Raw genomic sequence first — 12,630 nt, 5'->3', positions numbered from 1 at the left:
TTAGATCCCACCCATGTGATGGGCCTGTACCCCGACCTGCTGCCCACTGACTACAGGAAGCAGCTGCAGTACCCGAACCCACTGCCTGTGCTCTCCGGGGCTGAACTGGAGAAGGCTCATTTGGCTCTGATAGACTACCTGACACAGGTAGGTACGACGCACCTGCCGGAAGTGGAGGGCCTCCTGTAATGCCGCAGAGCATCCAGGATTGAGCGCTGCAGTAGTCTGAGGTGGGGCACAGTTTTCTCTGTTTCTGGTTCCTTAGTTTGACAGTACTGCCGGGCCTTTTTTATTTTCAATGTGTTTCTCTGTGTGTGTTGTAATCAAATCTCGATTTCTAGTGAATCCATATTAAACTGTTTGAGGAACAAACAAGGATAAGTGTTAGTTGTTAGAAAAGAGTAACTTATTTTTCAAGCAAACTCTTTGTAGAAATGCATACTCTTTTTTTGAAAAAGCACTCACTCTGGGCAGAAAACATGGGAAACATAAAAGTACAAAATAAAGTTACAAATCATCCTTAACTCCACCACCCAGTGACATATAACTAACATTTTAATGTTGCCCTTCCAGGCTTTTATATGCACTTATAGATTTGTTTTTATTCCTCTATTTATTTCTTATATACAGATGATAAACAATTCTGTTTTATAGCTTACCCTTTGAATTGAGCCATGTGTGGCTAAACTTGGTATCCGTAAATGTTTTTCAGGAGCATGGTTTGAAGGGATGGTGTGTGCTTCTGTTTACTGTTACAGACAGCTGGAGGACATTTTCAGGTCAATTAAGATAGCACGCCCATCAGAGCCTCTTAGCTTCTAATCTCTGTCTCAGAAAACTTGTGTACTTCCTGGTGACCCATTCAGAGCTGGAGAATGTATTTTCTCCCATAAATGCTCGACAGATCTTTGTAAGTGGTTCCTGGGGAGCCACGGGCAAAACGGTCATGTTGATTTCCTGCCTCCTGCTTCTGGGCCAGGGGGTGCCCAGTGAGTTTGCTCAGGCATGCAAAACCTGGGTGCTTCCTTGACATTGGGCCCCAGAGGATCTGGCTGTCTCTAGAAGCACGCTAACTTACCTCGGCCTGGATGCTCCACGGTCATCTCTGTGCCAGACACAGAGCACAGTGCTCAATGTCCCAGAGCACAATGTCTCCCAAGCCGGGGTCTTTATAAAAGGTCCTCTCCTGTCAATGTCTTCTCTCAGCGCTAGGAATCCAGGCCTTTTCCTCAGATGTTTGTGTATGAGGAGGTCACCGACATTAGTCTTATTCCAGAAAGATTGTAGCGCGTATGAGATTGGTCTTTGCTAGATATGAAAGAGTATAAATGAGATGATTCTGTGTCTGTGAAGTTCTATGATAGGTAAAAACTAGTGTACATCGATAGGAAACAGACCAGGATGATAGAAATGTTCTGTTCCTTGATTGAGGTGGCGGTTACACACGTCGATACATCTATCAAAATGTCGTTAATATAGACTTAAAAGGAGTATATTTTATTGTACATAAATTACACCTCAATAAAGTTGGTTTTTGAAAATTAACAGATACAAGGGGTTATAGGGAATACAGGGATGGTGAGTGGATGGGTAAGGGGATCTTGGGAGTAAATGGTGAAGCCGGGAGAGGGATGGGCACACTAAGATGGATTGTGATCGCCTAACTCATCTTGGAGATGATTTAACCATGGGAGGGGGAATGTTCTAAAGAAACTGATGTGCGGGTGATTGTGCAATTCTCCTTGATATGATTGAATGGATGAGCTATTGAATTATAGGATATGTAAATCATTTGTCAATAAAACTGTTGGGGAAAAAAGATTGATTACAACACACACATCATGAGCATCATGGGTTTTGAACCAGGTAGACGCTGGTGTGAATCTTACTTTGGCCACTGAAGTGGTTCTAACATCAGTGTCTTGGATTCTTCCCCTGCGAAACAGGGATAAGGATCCCTGCGTGTGTTTTCCTTGTAAATACTGCAATGTACAGGAAGTGTGTGACACAGTGCGTGGCATGCCGTAAATACTTGATAAATGGGTGTGGCCATGATTTTGATCCTCGGTAAAAATTATAATGCCAAGGTGCCATCAGGATAGGTAGCTGTGAGCTGATGTGGAGGTATTTGAAGTTACCCAGTGATAAAGTAAGATTTGGTCCCGACCCTGACCCCCTCCTTTCTGGTGTCCGCAGAAACGAAGTCAGTTGGTGAAGAAGTTAAATGACTCCGACCACCAGTCTAGCACCTCCCCACTGATGGAAGGCACGCCCACCATCAAGTCCAAGAAGAAGCTGTTGCAGATCATTGACACCACGCTGCTCAAGTGCTACCTGCATGTGAGCTACCTGAGCACTCGGAGGCCCCCAGGCTTCCCCTGGCCCTTAGGCCTCTGGGAAAGTGGAAGGGAGCTCTGGGCTGGGCTAAGAGTGCAGCTCTCATGGAAGGAACCCCCCCTGAGTTTCTTGGAATTGAATTGGTTAAGGCGAGGCATTGATGCAGAATCTCACTGTGGGCTACCCCTCCTGGTGCTATAAGATAAACCAGGGAAGTTTTTCCTCCAAGAAAGTGTTCTCCTTCCCTCAAGAGAAGTAAAGCAATGTGAGAACAAGCACAAATATGCTTAAAAAAAAAAAAAAAAGCGCCATTATTTCCTTAGTCCTTGGAAAGGGTTCTTGGCTCTCTCTTGGAGACAGGGCTGGGTCAGGGTGGCTCCCCAGACATAGTTCCCACTGAAGTCCGCCCTCTGCAGACGAATGTGGCCCTGGTGGCCCCCTTGCTGCGGCTGGAGAACAATCACTGCCACATCGAGGAGAGCGAGCACGTGCTGAAGAAGGCACACAAGTACAGCGAGCTGATCATCCTGTATGAGAAGAAGGGGCTTCACGAGAAAGGTACCTGGAGGGGTGGTCCTTCTGTCTGGGACGCCCGCTCAGACGGGCCCACTCCCCTGTGGGGCATTGCCCTCCTTCCGGAGGAAGCTCCTGACCCTCTCCCGGGCTTCCTGGTCAGCTCTGCAGGTCCTGGTGGACCAGTCCAAGAAAGCCAACTCCCCCCTGAAAGGCCACGAGCGCACCGTCCAGTACCTCCAGCACCTGGGTGAGTGGCCGTGGGGAGTGCCCACGGGACACCTATCACTGCCCCCTCCCCGCCCCTGTGTTTGCCTAACCCCGAGGCCCCATTTGGGGGAAAAGTCCCCGTAGGGATCCAACCGTAACAGCTCCCCAGGAGAGTCAAGACAGCCTGAGTGACTGGCGCTTGAGCGGAGCTGTGCTGGGGGCACCTGCCCGCCTGCCTGCCTGCGTTCTCAGTGCCATGGGCAGGGTGCTCAGCCACTGACGAGTCTTGTTCCTCCTTGTAGGCACAGAAAACCTGAATTTGATTTTTTCCTACTCAGTGTGGGTGCTGAGAGACTTCCCAGAGGACGGCCTCAAGGTAGGTCACTTGTTTGTCCTGATGCCACCTGAGGCTGGGATGGGTCTAAGGAGAGGGTGGACTCATACCATTTCTCTGTTGTTCAAAGCATTCAAATGAAACAAGTGTGGCTTAGAGAAAGGAGCCTTGTGCCAGTGCAAGGACCTGGCACCGAGTGTGCCACACACTAGCTAGCTGTGGGAGCTTGTCGCCTCTGTTAAAATACGGGGCTGCATCTAAGCACCTTCTGACTCACAGTCTCCCTCCTAAAGACTGCCCTGTTGACTCCTTGACGCGGGCGGCGGGCGTGTGTGCGTGTGCGTGTGCGCGTGCGCATGCGCGCGTTGTAGTCAGCTGGTCTGTTCGACAGATATTTACCGAAGATCTCCCAGAGGTGGAGTCTCTACCACGAGATCGGGTGCTTGGCTTCTTAGCAGAGAACTTTAAAGGCCTGGCTATACCTTATCTGGTAAGAGATTGTTTGACCTAGAGCTTATTTTAGACGCCATCATCTGATCGTTGGGTCGTTCACAGTGGGCCGTTGTCACTTGAGGGTGAGGCTTATGTCACTCGTCACTGAGCATTGGCCAAAGAGGGTTATTGCAACTTCTTCTCTAGGAAGAAATCTCTGTGGGACAGAGTAAGAATGTTGCTCTAGGCTGGGGCTGCCTTCTAATGCAGGGTAAAAAGGATGATGTTGGGGGTGGGGGGACCAACCTTCAGAACCAACCACAGCTGTGCCCACAAGAACACCCAGACCAGAGTGCTGAGTCCCAGAATGCAGCTGCTTCCTTTTAACGACATGGGCGCTGATGGGGTGGTTGGGAGGTTCCTGCTCAGGCAGGAAACCAAGCGAATAATTCCTGGGGTGTTGCTGGATTGCCTTGTGGGATTTCTCAGCGGTTTTAGAAGAGCTGGGGCAATGCCCTTGGTAGTCCCTGCAGCTGGATGAGTGGGGAACCTGAGTGGGGCCCAGGCCAGGTGGTACCAGGTGGACCCACCTCTCATCTCGCCCCAGGAACACGTCATCCACGTTTGGGAGGAGACCGGTTCTCGGTTCCACAACTGCTTGATCCAGCTGTATTGTGAGAAGGTGCAAGGGCTGATGAAGGAGTACCTCCTGTCCTTCCCCGCAGGTACCAGTTCTCCTGCAGACCAGTCAGCCCAGGCCCGTGGGGGCCGTGCCTGCTGTTAGCAGACAGAACTCACCCTCCTCTGTGGGCCTGGGTGGGCAGCAAGGTCCTCAGAGGAGGTGGAGAGCTGGAACTAAAGATTCAGCAGCTCCCGTCTGGCTCTGGGTGTCGCTGAGCATCATGGGTGGGGGTGGGGGGTGGGGCGGTGGGGATGACCAGCTCTGACTGCAGGGTGACAGCTGATAAAGACACAAGCTTGCCTGCCAGCGTGTTTGGACCTCAGGCTGATGTTTGGGGATCTTGTCGAGGTCAGGAGCCGCCCAGCTGGAAGCCACTGTGGTGGTGGCCCTTCCTGATGGTCGTGGTGACATCCTCGAGCCCTTCCCCTTCTTTGTGCCGCTTCCCACACGGCGGGGCCGATGGCCTTCTCTGAGTGGAGCTAGTTTTCTGTAAAGGCAAAGCTCCTGTCCCGGCGGGAGAGGAAGAGGGCGAGCTGGGAGAATACCGGCAGAAGCTCCTTGTGTTCTTGGAGATTTCCAGCTACTACGATCCCAGCAGGCTCATCTGTGACTTTCCTTTCGATGGTGAGTTTCTGGCTGTGAAGGGTGTGAGCCTCTTGCTGATGGACAGCAGGTCGCAACCTGCTCAGCCTGCATAAGCGCTCTTGACCAACCTGATTGAGTAGCACGGTTGGCAGCTCAGTGTGATTTTTCTGAAAAAGTGCTGCGTACACTCTGGGACAGCAGAGACCTGGTGGGTGTGTGTGTGCTTGCCTTATTACCCGGCACACCTGGAGTACAGCTCACGCAGCTGGCTCTCACGTGTTCTCGTCCGGCCGATAAGGGAGCCATGCACGGGCACGCACATGCACATACGCATGCATGAGCGAAAATACCTCCTGAAGATTCCTCCTGCTGGATCATGTTTTTGCCTTGTAGAAAAATCTCAAAAAAAAAAAAAAATCATGAAATCCTCTCCCCCCGTTTTGTACTGCCCCTATTTATTCCTCTTAATACGTAGCTTCCCAAACTTAGGTGGCCCCCTTTGGAGAACGAATTACTGAGTGCCACCCTCCCTGCAATGAAAACCTTTTGTACTTTAGCCGGTAATCCAGGACGGAGTACAGACAGCTGTTGTCCCAGTGTACCCTCCCCTGGCCGCGTACCCCTGACCGTGTGCTTGCCTGATGTTCACTCTGTCGGTCACAGGCCTCCTAGAAGAACGAGCCCTCCTCCTGGGGCGCATGGGGAAGCACGAGCAAGCCCTCTTCATCTACGTGCACATCTTGAAGGATACCAGGATGGCTGAGGAGTAAGTCGGCCTGTTATTCCCGCCTCCCAGAGGCCTGATAGAAGGCCCCGGAGAGATGGGAGATGCGAGGGACACAGAGGGTCATCTTCCCACCCCCTGCACCTGGGCAGAGACTCCCCCCTGGGCTGGCTCCTGACCATAAGGTCATCTGTAGATGCATGTGCCACTGATGACCACCTTCTCCTGTGGGGCGCCCCCCCCCCCTCCCGCCCCCTGCCTCACCTCTGTCTCCCGTGCAGGTACTGCCACAAGCATTACGACCAGAACAGAGACGGCAACAAAGACGTAAGTAGTGACCCCGGACCCAGGGGAAGCACACATGCGTTTGACCTCACGTGGCGCACCTGACCACACGGGTTCAGCTGCAGGTGGCAACAGTATGAACTGCTGACGTGGACAGAGCATGGTCATGGCCGATTGTGTTTGTGTCCTGGGGCAGTGTACCTGTCTGTGCTTGGTGGGCTTGGGGTGTGTCTGGTTGGTGTCTGTTGCCTCAGATAGTTACCGTCTGCACCGCGTCTGCTCCCCAGAGCCCTGATTTGTACCATACACGACACAACCAGCCTCTGGTGATCCCGAGGAGGCTCGTGTGTGCACTGTCTGGACACATGGCTTTGTCGATGTCTGAACACACGCTTGGTGGTGCTGCCACACCATGCACAGCCAAGACTTCCCCAGCCCTCCCTGCTAGTGGGGCCAAGGTCAAGCAGCCCTGTGACACCAGCAGGAAGTCTCATCCTGCGTCCATCCTCGCCTGCTGCACTGTAGTTAGGGCCTCTGCTTTCAAAGCCCAAAGCAAACTAGAAGGTCTCCCTTAGCCTTTTTAGGTGGTAATCTGTCTTTACCAATTCTCTCTCAAGAGGTGCTGAGTTCTCAATGTTCCGTCCCAGCCATTGTTGAGACTAAACCTGTTAACATTTAGCTGCGGTGAGGGCTGGCAGCAGATGGCAGGGTGGACCTCTGGGGGGGTTGGGGAGTTAGCGGTTGTCCAGGAGAGGTTGCTGGTAGCGCCACTGGGGCCCTGACCTATGTGGCTTGTATTTCTTTGGGGCAGGTCTATCTGTCCCTGCTTCGGATGTACCTATCACCCCCCAGTGTTCACTGCCTGGGGCCAATCAAGCTGGAGCTGCTGGAGCCGCAAGCCAACCTCCAAGCCGCCTTGCAAGTCCTCGAGCTGCACCACAGCAAGCTGGATACCACCAAGGTGGGCGGTTGTTCGTCGGGACATGGAGGGGGCATTGGCGGGGAAGCAGAGTGAGGAGACAAAAGCCCCGGGGTCCTCACCGTGTGCCTGTCTATGTTCCTGTCCCTAGGCCCTCAACCTCCTGCCAGCCAACACTCAGATTAATGACATACGCATCTTTCTGGAGAAGGTCTTGGAAGAAAACGCACAAAAGAAACGGTTCAATCAAGTGCTCAGGAACCTTCTCCATGCAGAGTTCCTGAGGGTACGAGCCTTCAGGCACCAGGGCAGGACACCAAACATGAGAAACAAAACCCAGACCCCTGCCACTGAGTTGACTGTGGCACATGGAGGGGCCTGGGTGTCGGGGTAGAAGTGTGCTCCCCAGGGTTTTCCGTGGCTCATCTGGGGGAGTGGATCTACAGGACTTCCTTCTTAGGGGCCCCGGGGTGGTTTCAGACCCCTCACCTTTGTGGTTGGCAGCTGAGCACTGACCCACTTAGATCACCTGCTTGCTCAGACAGAGACAGAGCTTGAACTGCTTTACTTTGTAGCTCAAGCTGAGCCACTGTCCACCTGAGAAGCCAAAACCAAGCTCACGGCCATCCAGGTGATGCCGCCGACTCATAGTGACCCCATAGAACAAAGTAGCACTGCCCCTTTATGAGAATAGAAAGCCTCTACTTTCTCCCAAGGAGCTGCTAGTGGTCTCAAACTGCTGACCTTGCAGTGAGCAGTCCAATTCTTAACGACTACGCCACCAGACATGCAGGTTAAATGCTGCAGATCAAGGGCTCTGTGAGGCCCTGAGACCAGCCGGCTCCTGCCTGCCTCTGTGCCTGTGGGCTGCACCGTGCAGCTCCTCTCCGTCTCCCCATTCCTTCCAGGTCCAGGAAGAGCGGATTTTACACCAGCAGGTGAAATGCATCATCACAGAGGAGAAGGTGTGCATGGTGTGCAAGAAGAAGATAGGGAACAGGTGAGCCCCCACCTCAGCCTGTGCATCCTCCTGGGGTTGTACTTCTCGTGCTGGGCCACATCAGGGCCAGCTGGAGGCCAAGGCTGGGTGAGAGGCTCCACCTCTGCCCATTAACCAGAGAAGACAAGCGCTGGCTGCTGGCTCTCCTGGCTTCTTGTGGTTCTTGAGCACCCAGAAAGCGTGGCTTTGAGAATTGAGACCAGAAATGTGTGCTGTGGTGCTGGCAGTGCTTTGTCCAGCAAGCCCGACTCCTCTGGGCACTGGAAAGCTGATTGTGACCTGTGGTCATCAGTCCTCCTGTAAGGAGGAGCCTCTAAAGCATTGGTTCTCCACCTTCCTAATGCCACGACCCTTTCATACAGTTCCTCAGGTTGTGGTGACTCCCAAACCATAAATTATTTTCATTGTTACTTCATAACTGTAGTATAATTTAGGGGGGTGGCGACCCCCCACCCACTACTACCCACGGGTTCAGTAAGCACAATTGTACGGGTGAGATATATAAGTATTAAAGTCATCGAGAACATGAGCGATACAGTAATGCCGTCAGACACATTACATGGTAGCATTGCTCACCTCAGCCCCGCTTGGCGGTCCAAGTGGAGAGAGTGGGAAGCAAAGGAGGATGGGGAAAGGGAACAAGGGAGAGAGGACTGCAGAGGAGAGGGGCCAGGGAGAGGAGAGATCAGCGAGAGAGATCTCTATTGCTGACCCAGGCCTATATATACCTTTTGGGCGTGCAAGCCCACTAATTACAGGTAAAGACATATGTCACAGGAAGGGGTTGCACTATAGGTTATACAGCCATGAGGGGGACATACACGAGATAGGAAGAGGAAGGATTGGGGTATACATGTGACAAGATGGGTGGATCCTAGATACAGGATGGCAGCCTAACTTTGGATGTCACAGAGCCTGTTTGACTTGTTCCTGACTCAACTGATAGAGACTCAACTGATAGGGATGTGAACTCCGCCTACAAGAGCCTGCCCATTGTCCCCAGCAGCAGGGAGCAGGCTCACCCCTTGGCCTGGTGACTGACTATCTTCAGGGAGGATGACACCCCCCCCCCCCATAACTATAACTTTGCTAATGTTATGAAAGGGTTGTTCAATCCCCAAAGGGGTGGTGACCCAAGGAAGAACACAGTCCTTCAGCCTGCCATCTCCAGACGGGCTGAACCTGAGCCAGCCTCCCGCTGCTTCAGACACAGACTCCAGCCTATCCCTCTTCACTCTCCTGTGTGGCCGGAGACATCCTGTTCTCTGGAGACCTGGCACTGCCCTTTGTGAGAATCAGCCTGGCACCCGTTCAGAGGATCCTTGCCACCCCTCAGGCCCCTCTGCTCGGTGTCCTGCCTGGTTTGCTCCCTCAGAAATACCCCAGTGGTGTGGAGCACACAGCCTGTGGGTAGAGTTGGACAGAGCTGATGCCTAGGGAATCCTGCGCCCTGGGGGCCCAGCTGTGATCAGGGTGGGGGGGCTCTGTGATCAGGTGCAGATACAGCTTCCCTTGGAGGCAGCCCCAACACACCATCCCTCTTCTCTCCCCTCAGCGCATTTGCAAGATACCCCAATGGTGTGGTCGTGCACTACTTCTGTTCCAAGGAGGTGAACTCGGCTGACACCTGAGCCCAGCATGCCAAGGACCGAAGACGGACAGCTGCCATCCCAGAGGATGAAGGAGCACCGGCCTTGGGGCCTGGGGGGCTGCCACCCCCTGGTGTCTCATTTGCACACTCCTGGACACCTGGGGCCCTGGAGCATCTCTGAACCAATCAGACTCGTGGTCAGGCATGGCCAGCTTTTTTTTATAGCAAAAAGGGATTCACTGTACATTACACATTACGTTGTGGGCAATTCCGGATACTTTATTCACTACGCACTAGGACAGGAGGAGGTGAGGGTGCTGCACCAGCTTGCCTTTGCATGCCAGCCCCCTGGAGGAGGGCACCTAAGTGTTTGTAGCCATGGGCAGTTTCTTAAGTTTTTCCAAGCGCACCACACCATGGGAGAGACCTGGGAGAGAACAGGGTGATGGTATGCACACAGCGACCTCCTTCCTAGCTGATGGCAGGCAGGTAACCTGTGGTGTCTGTGCCCTGTGTGTGTGTGTGTTGGGGTTGGGGGTGGGGGTAAGTAATTGCCCCTCCCACGCCGCTTTGTTTTTCAATCTCTCCCCTTTCTATTTATTTTCTCGTGCGTCCCGCACAGGCGCAGTGTCCCGTGTCGCTAACCGCAGGCATAAGGAGTGTTTCAAGGAGGAGGAGCCGTGGGCAGCTCCCTTCTTTGGAGCGCGTCCACTGGCTGGTCTTGGCGTGGCGCTGCCAATAGGCCAGCTTGGGAGGGCCCCCTCTGCTGAGCCGCCTCAGAGAGCACGCCTCTCTGCGCAGGAGCATTCTTCAGTCACCTTTTTATCTGCCCACACCCCTAGGGCCAAGACTGGGCCACCATGGCCCCTGGCCCAGGACCTCATCGGCCAGCAGCTCGCTCAGCTCAGGCCAGCAGCTTTTTCCGAGCAGAGGGCGCCAGCCTCTCTTTCCCCGGCCGCTTCCCATCTACTTCCTTCCAGCCTGGGCTGGCCAGGCCTGGCCTACGGTTCTGTAGCTTGCTTTTGCAGGGCCCTGTAGCTTGCTTTTGCAGGGCCCGAGGGATGTGGTGAGCCTTTGTAAGCAGGCAGGTCACATGAGGAGGAGTTTACCACTGTGTGGTTTCAGTGTGTGGGTGAGGCTCTCTCGGGGACAGTAAGAGGAGCAGCATGTGGGCTTTCTCAAACAGCTCAGTGCCAGGCCTGTTTGGCCTGGGTTGGGGACCAGCCTCCCGCAGTGGCCTCGGGTGCATCTTGTGGCGTTTCCACTAGCCCTGGAGGCTGAGCTAACCTGGGGCGGCGGGCCCTGCTTCCCACTCTCCCCAGGGTGTCCGCAGCTCTGTGGGGCCCTGTACCTCGCCTAAGAGTGAGGGTGGGGGCCGGGGCCCAGCGTCAGCAGCGTGCGGGGTATTTCTTAAACCACAGCGCCGGTCCTTCTGTGTCCTTAGGTGTAGGCAGGCTGGCTGGGGCAGCTGCAGATAAGAGACGGGCACCTCCTGGACGCGTCTCCGCGGAGACCACGGGCTGGGGCGAGATGTGGGAAGGACAGGACGCTTGGGGCAACATTCTGTGAGAGCCCCCGCCCCAACTGGTGCTGCGGGACTGCGGTTCGGTTTGTGCCACCTGAGCTGTGCTGCCTCGGGTGCAGGGAACCTCCAGGCCGCCGGCTTTCAGCTTTACACCAGAAGCTCCGCCCCACGCCGAGGCCCCGCCTTCCTGGTCCGCAGCTTCGGCAGCATCCTCATCTTCACGAACCACGTGGCGGATGGGACCAAGACCACGTGGTCTGGTCCCTGCTGCTGTGCATGAGCACCTCACCACCTGCCCAAGACTCGGGCCTGCCTGGAGCTGCGGAGGAGCTGTAATGAGGCCTCCCCAGGTCTTGTAGCTGCCCCTCATCTAAGAATAGTAAAGCAAGGAGCCAAGCCGCTGTGTGTCACGTTTTAATCGACTGTGGAGCGTGGTAATAGCAACGGCAGAATGAGTGATTTAAGAATTGAGGATAATAAGCCAATTCACAACGACTAAGACAGGAAAAAATGTCCGTGCTCACGACAGGTTGCAGCTAGCAAGAACTGTGCTGAGGACCTAACTTTCTCTCTGTTGCCTTCTGGGGCCTCTAAGTGAGATGCTCCGTGCTGCAGCATGCAATTTGCTGATGCGCTGGTTTTCCTTTTCATGCCCGAGGCAAAGATGGCCTTTATAAAGATGCTGATAATAAAAGACTTAATACTGAGGGGGGAAACATATTCGATGTGTGTCAGAACCTTAAGTCTGGCCCAAAGGGAGTCACTGGAACAGAATCCCATCCCAAGCCAGGAGCTGCCTGTACCACGCTCCTATTGCCTATCACGTACTCTGTCTAGATTTGTGCAGTTCAGTATGGTGACTGTTAGACACATGTCGAACGGTCATTTGAGTGTAAATAAAGTTTTGGATTAAGTTCCTTAATTGCAATCAGTAGCTGCACCACAAGTGTTCAAAGGCCATCCGTGATGGGTGGCTCCTGAGCTGACAGCACACAGGTAGGACACTTCTGTTGTCAGAGTTCTAGCTGGGACTGGGACTCTTACAACATCAACCACCCCACTGGCACGGAGTCCATCCCAAGGGAGAACTGCTCCTGTGGGTTTCCTGGATAGTAAATCTTTGGGGAGTAGAAAGCCTACTCTGTCTCCTGTGGAGCAGCTAGCGGGTTTGAACTACTGACCTGTGGTTAACAGCCTGATCGGTAACCACCACGCCACCGAGGCTCTAGATCAGCAGTTCTCAACTTGTGGGCCGTGACCCCTTTGTGGGTTGAACGACTGTTTCACAGGGGTCACCCAATTCATAACCGTAGCGAAATGACAGTTACGAAGTAGCAAAGAAAATAATTTTTTGGTTGGGGGTCTCCAAAAATAATACACAAGGAACTATATTAAAGGGTGGCGGCATTCGGAAGGTTGAGAACCACTGCTCTGGACAATCCAAATGGTTTTCTGCCCCTAGTTGACATTTTCCGGCAGCTCATGACAACCAG

The 12,630-nt window shown here is 53.6% G+C and overlaps 1 protein-coding gene across 2 annotated transcripts in view; it reads left to right on the top strand.

The window, feature by feature from the left end:
• The window catches only part of VPS39 (VPS39 subunit of HOPS complex), a 42,099-nt gene extending 30,045 nt beyond the window's left edge, over positions 1 to 12,054 (top strand). For both annotated transcript variants that reach the window (XM_004709368.4, XM_004709369.4), the window contains 14 exons: positions 5 to 147; positions 2,197 to 2,340; positions 2,754 to 2,895; positions 3,014 to 3,100; positions 3,363 to 3,436; positions 3,786 to 3,884; positions 4,434 to 4,551; positions 5,004 to 5,132; positions 5,757 to 5,859; positions 6,099 to 6,144; positions 6,914 to 7,063; positions 7,173 to 7,307; positions 7,930 to 8,021; positions 9,577 to 12,054. In XM_004709368.4, the coding sequence (XP_004709425.1) occupies positions 5 to 147; positions 2,197 to 2,340; positions 2,754 to 2,895; positions 3,014 to 3,100; positions 3,363 to 3,436; positions 3,786 to 3,884; positions 4,434 to 4,551; positions 5,004 to 5,132; positions 5,757 to 5,859; positions 6,099 to 6,144; positions 6,914 to 7,063; positions 7,173 to 7,307; positions 7,930 to 8,021; positions 9,577 to 9,652 (1,538 nt within the window). In that variant the 3' untranslated portion in view covers positions 9,653 to 12,054. The remainder of the gene's footprint in view (positions 1 to 4; positions 148 to 2,196; positions 2,341 to 2,753; positions 2,896 to 3,013; positions 3,101 to 3,362; positions 3,437 to 3,785; positions 3,885 to 4,433; positions 4,552 to 5,003; positions 5,133 to 5,756; positions 5,860 to 6,098; positions 6,145 to 6,913; positions 7,064 to 7,172; positions 7,308 to 7,929; positions 8,022 to 9,576) is intronic.
• The last annotated feature ends 576 nt before the right edge of the window (positions 12,055 to 12,630 follow it).

The sequence above is a fragment of the Echinops telfairi genome, unplaced genomic scaffold (assembly GCF_000313985.2).
Source record: "Echinops telfairi isolate 266 unplaced genomic scaffold, ASM31398v2 ScPeMD7_8;HRSCAF=38, whole genome shotgun sequence".
In the NCBI taxonomy this organism is placed as follows: Eukaryota; Metazoa; Chordata; class Mammalia; order Afrosoricida; family Tenrecidae; genus Echinops; species Echinops telfairi.
Note: the sequence above shows the minus strand (reverse complement) of the source record. Positions and strands in the feature narration are given on the sequence as shown.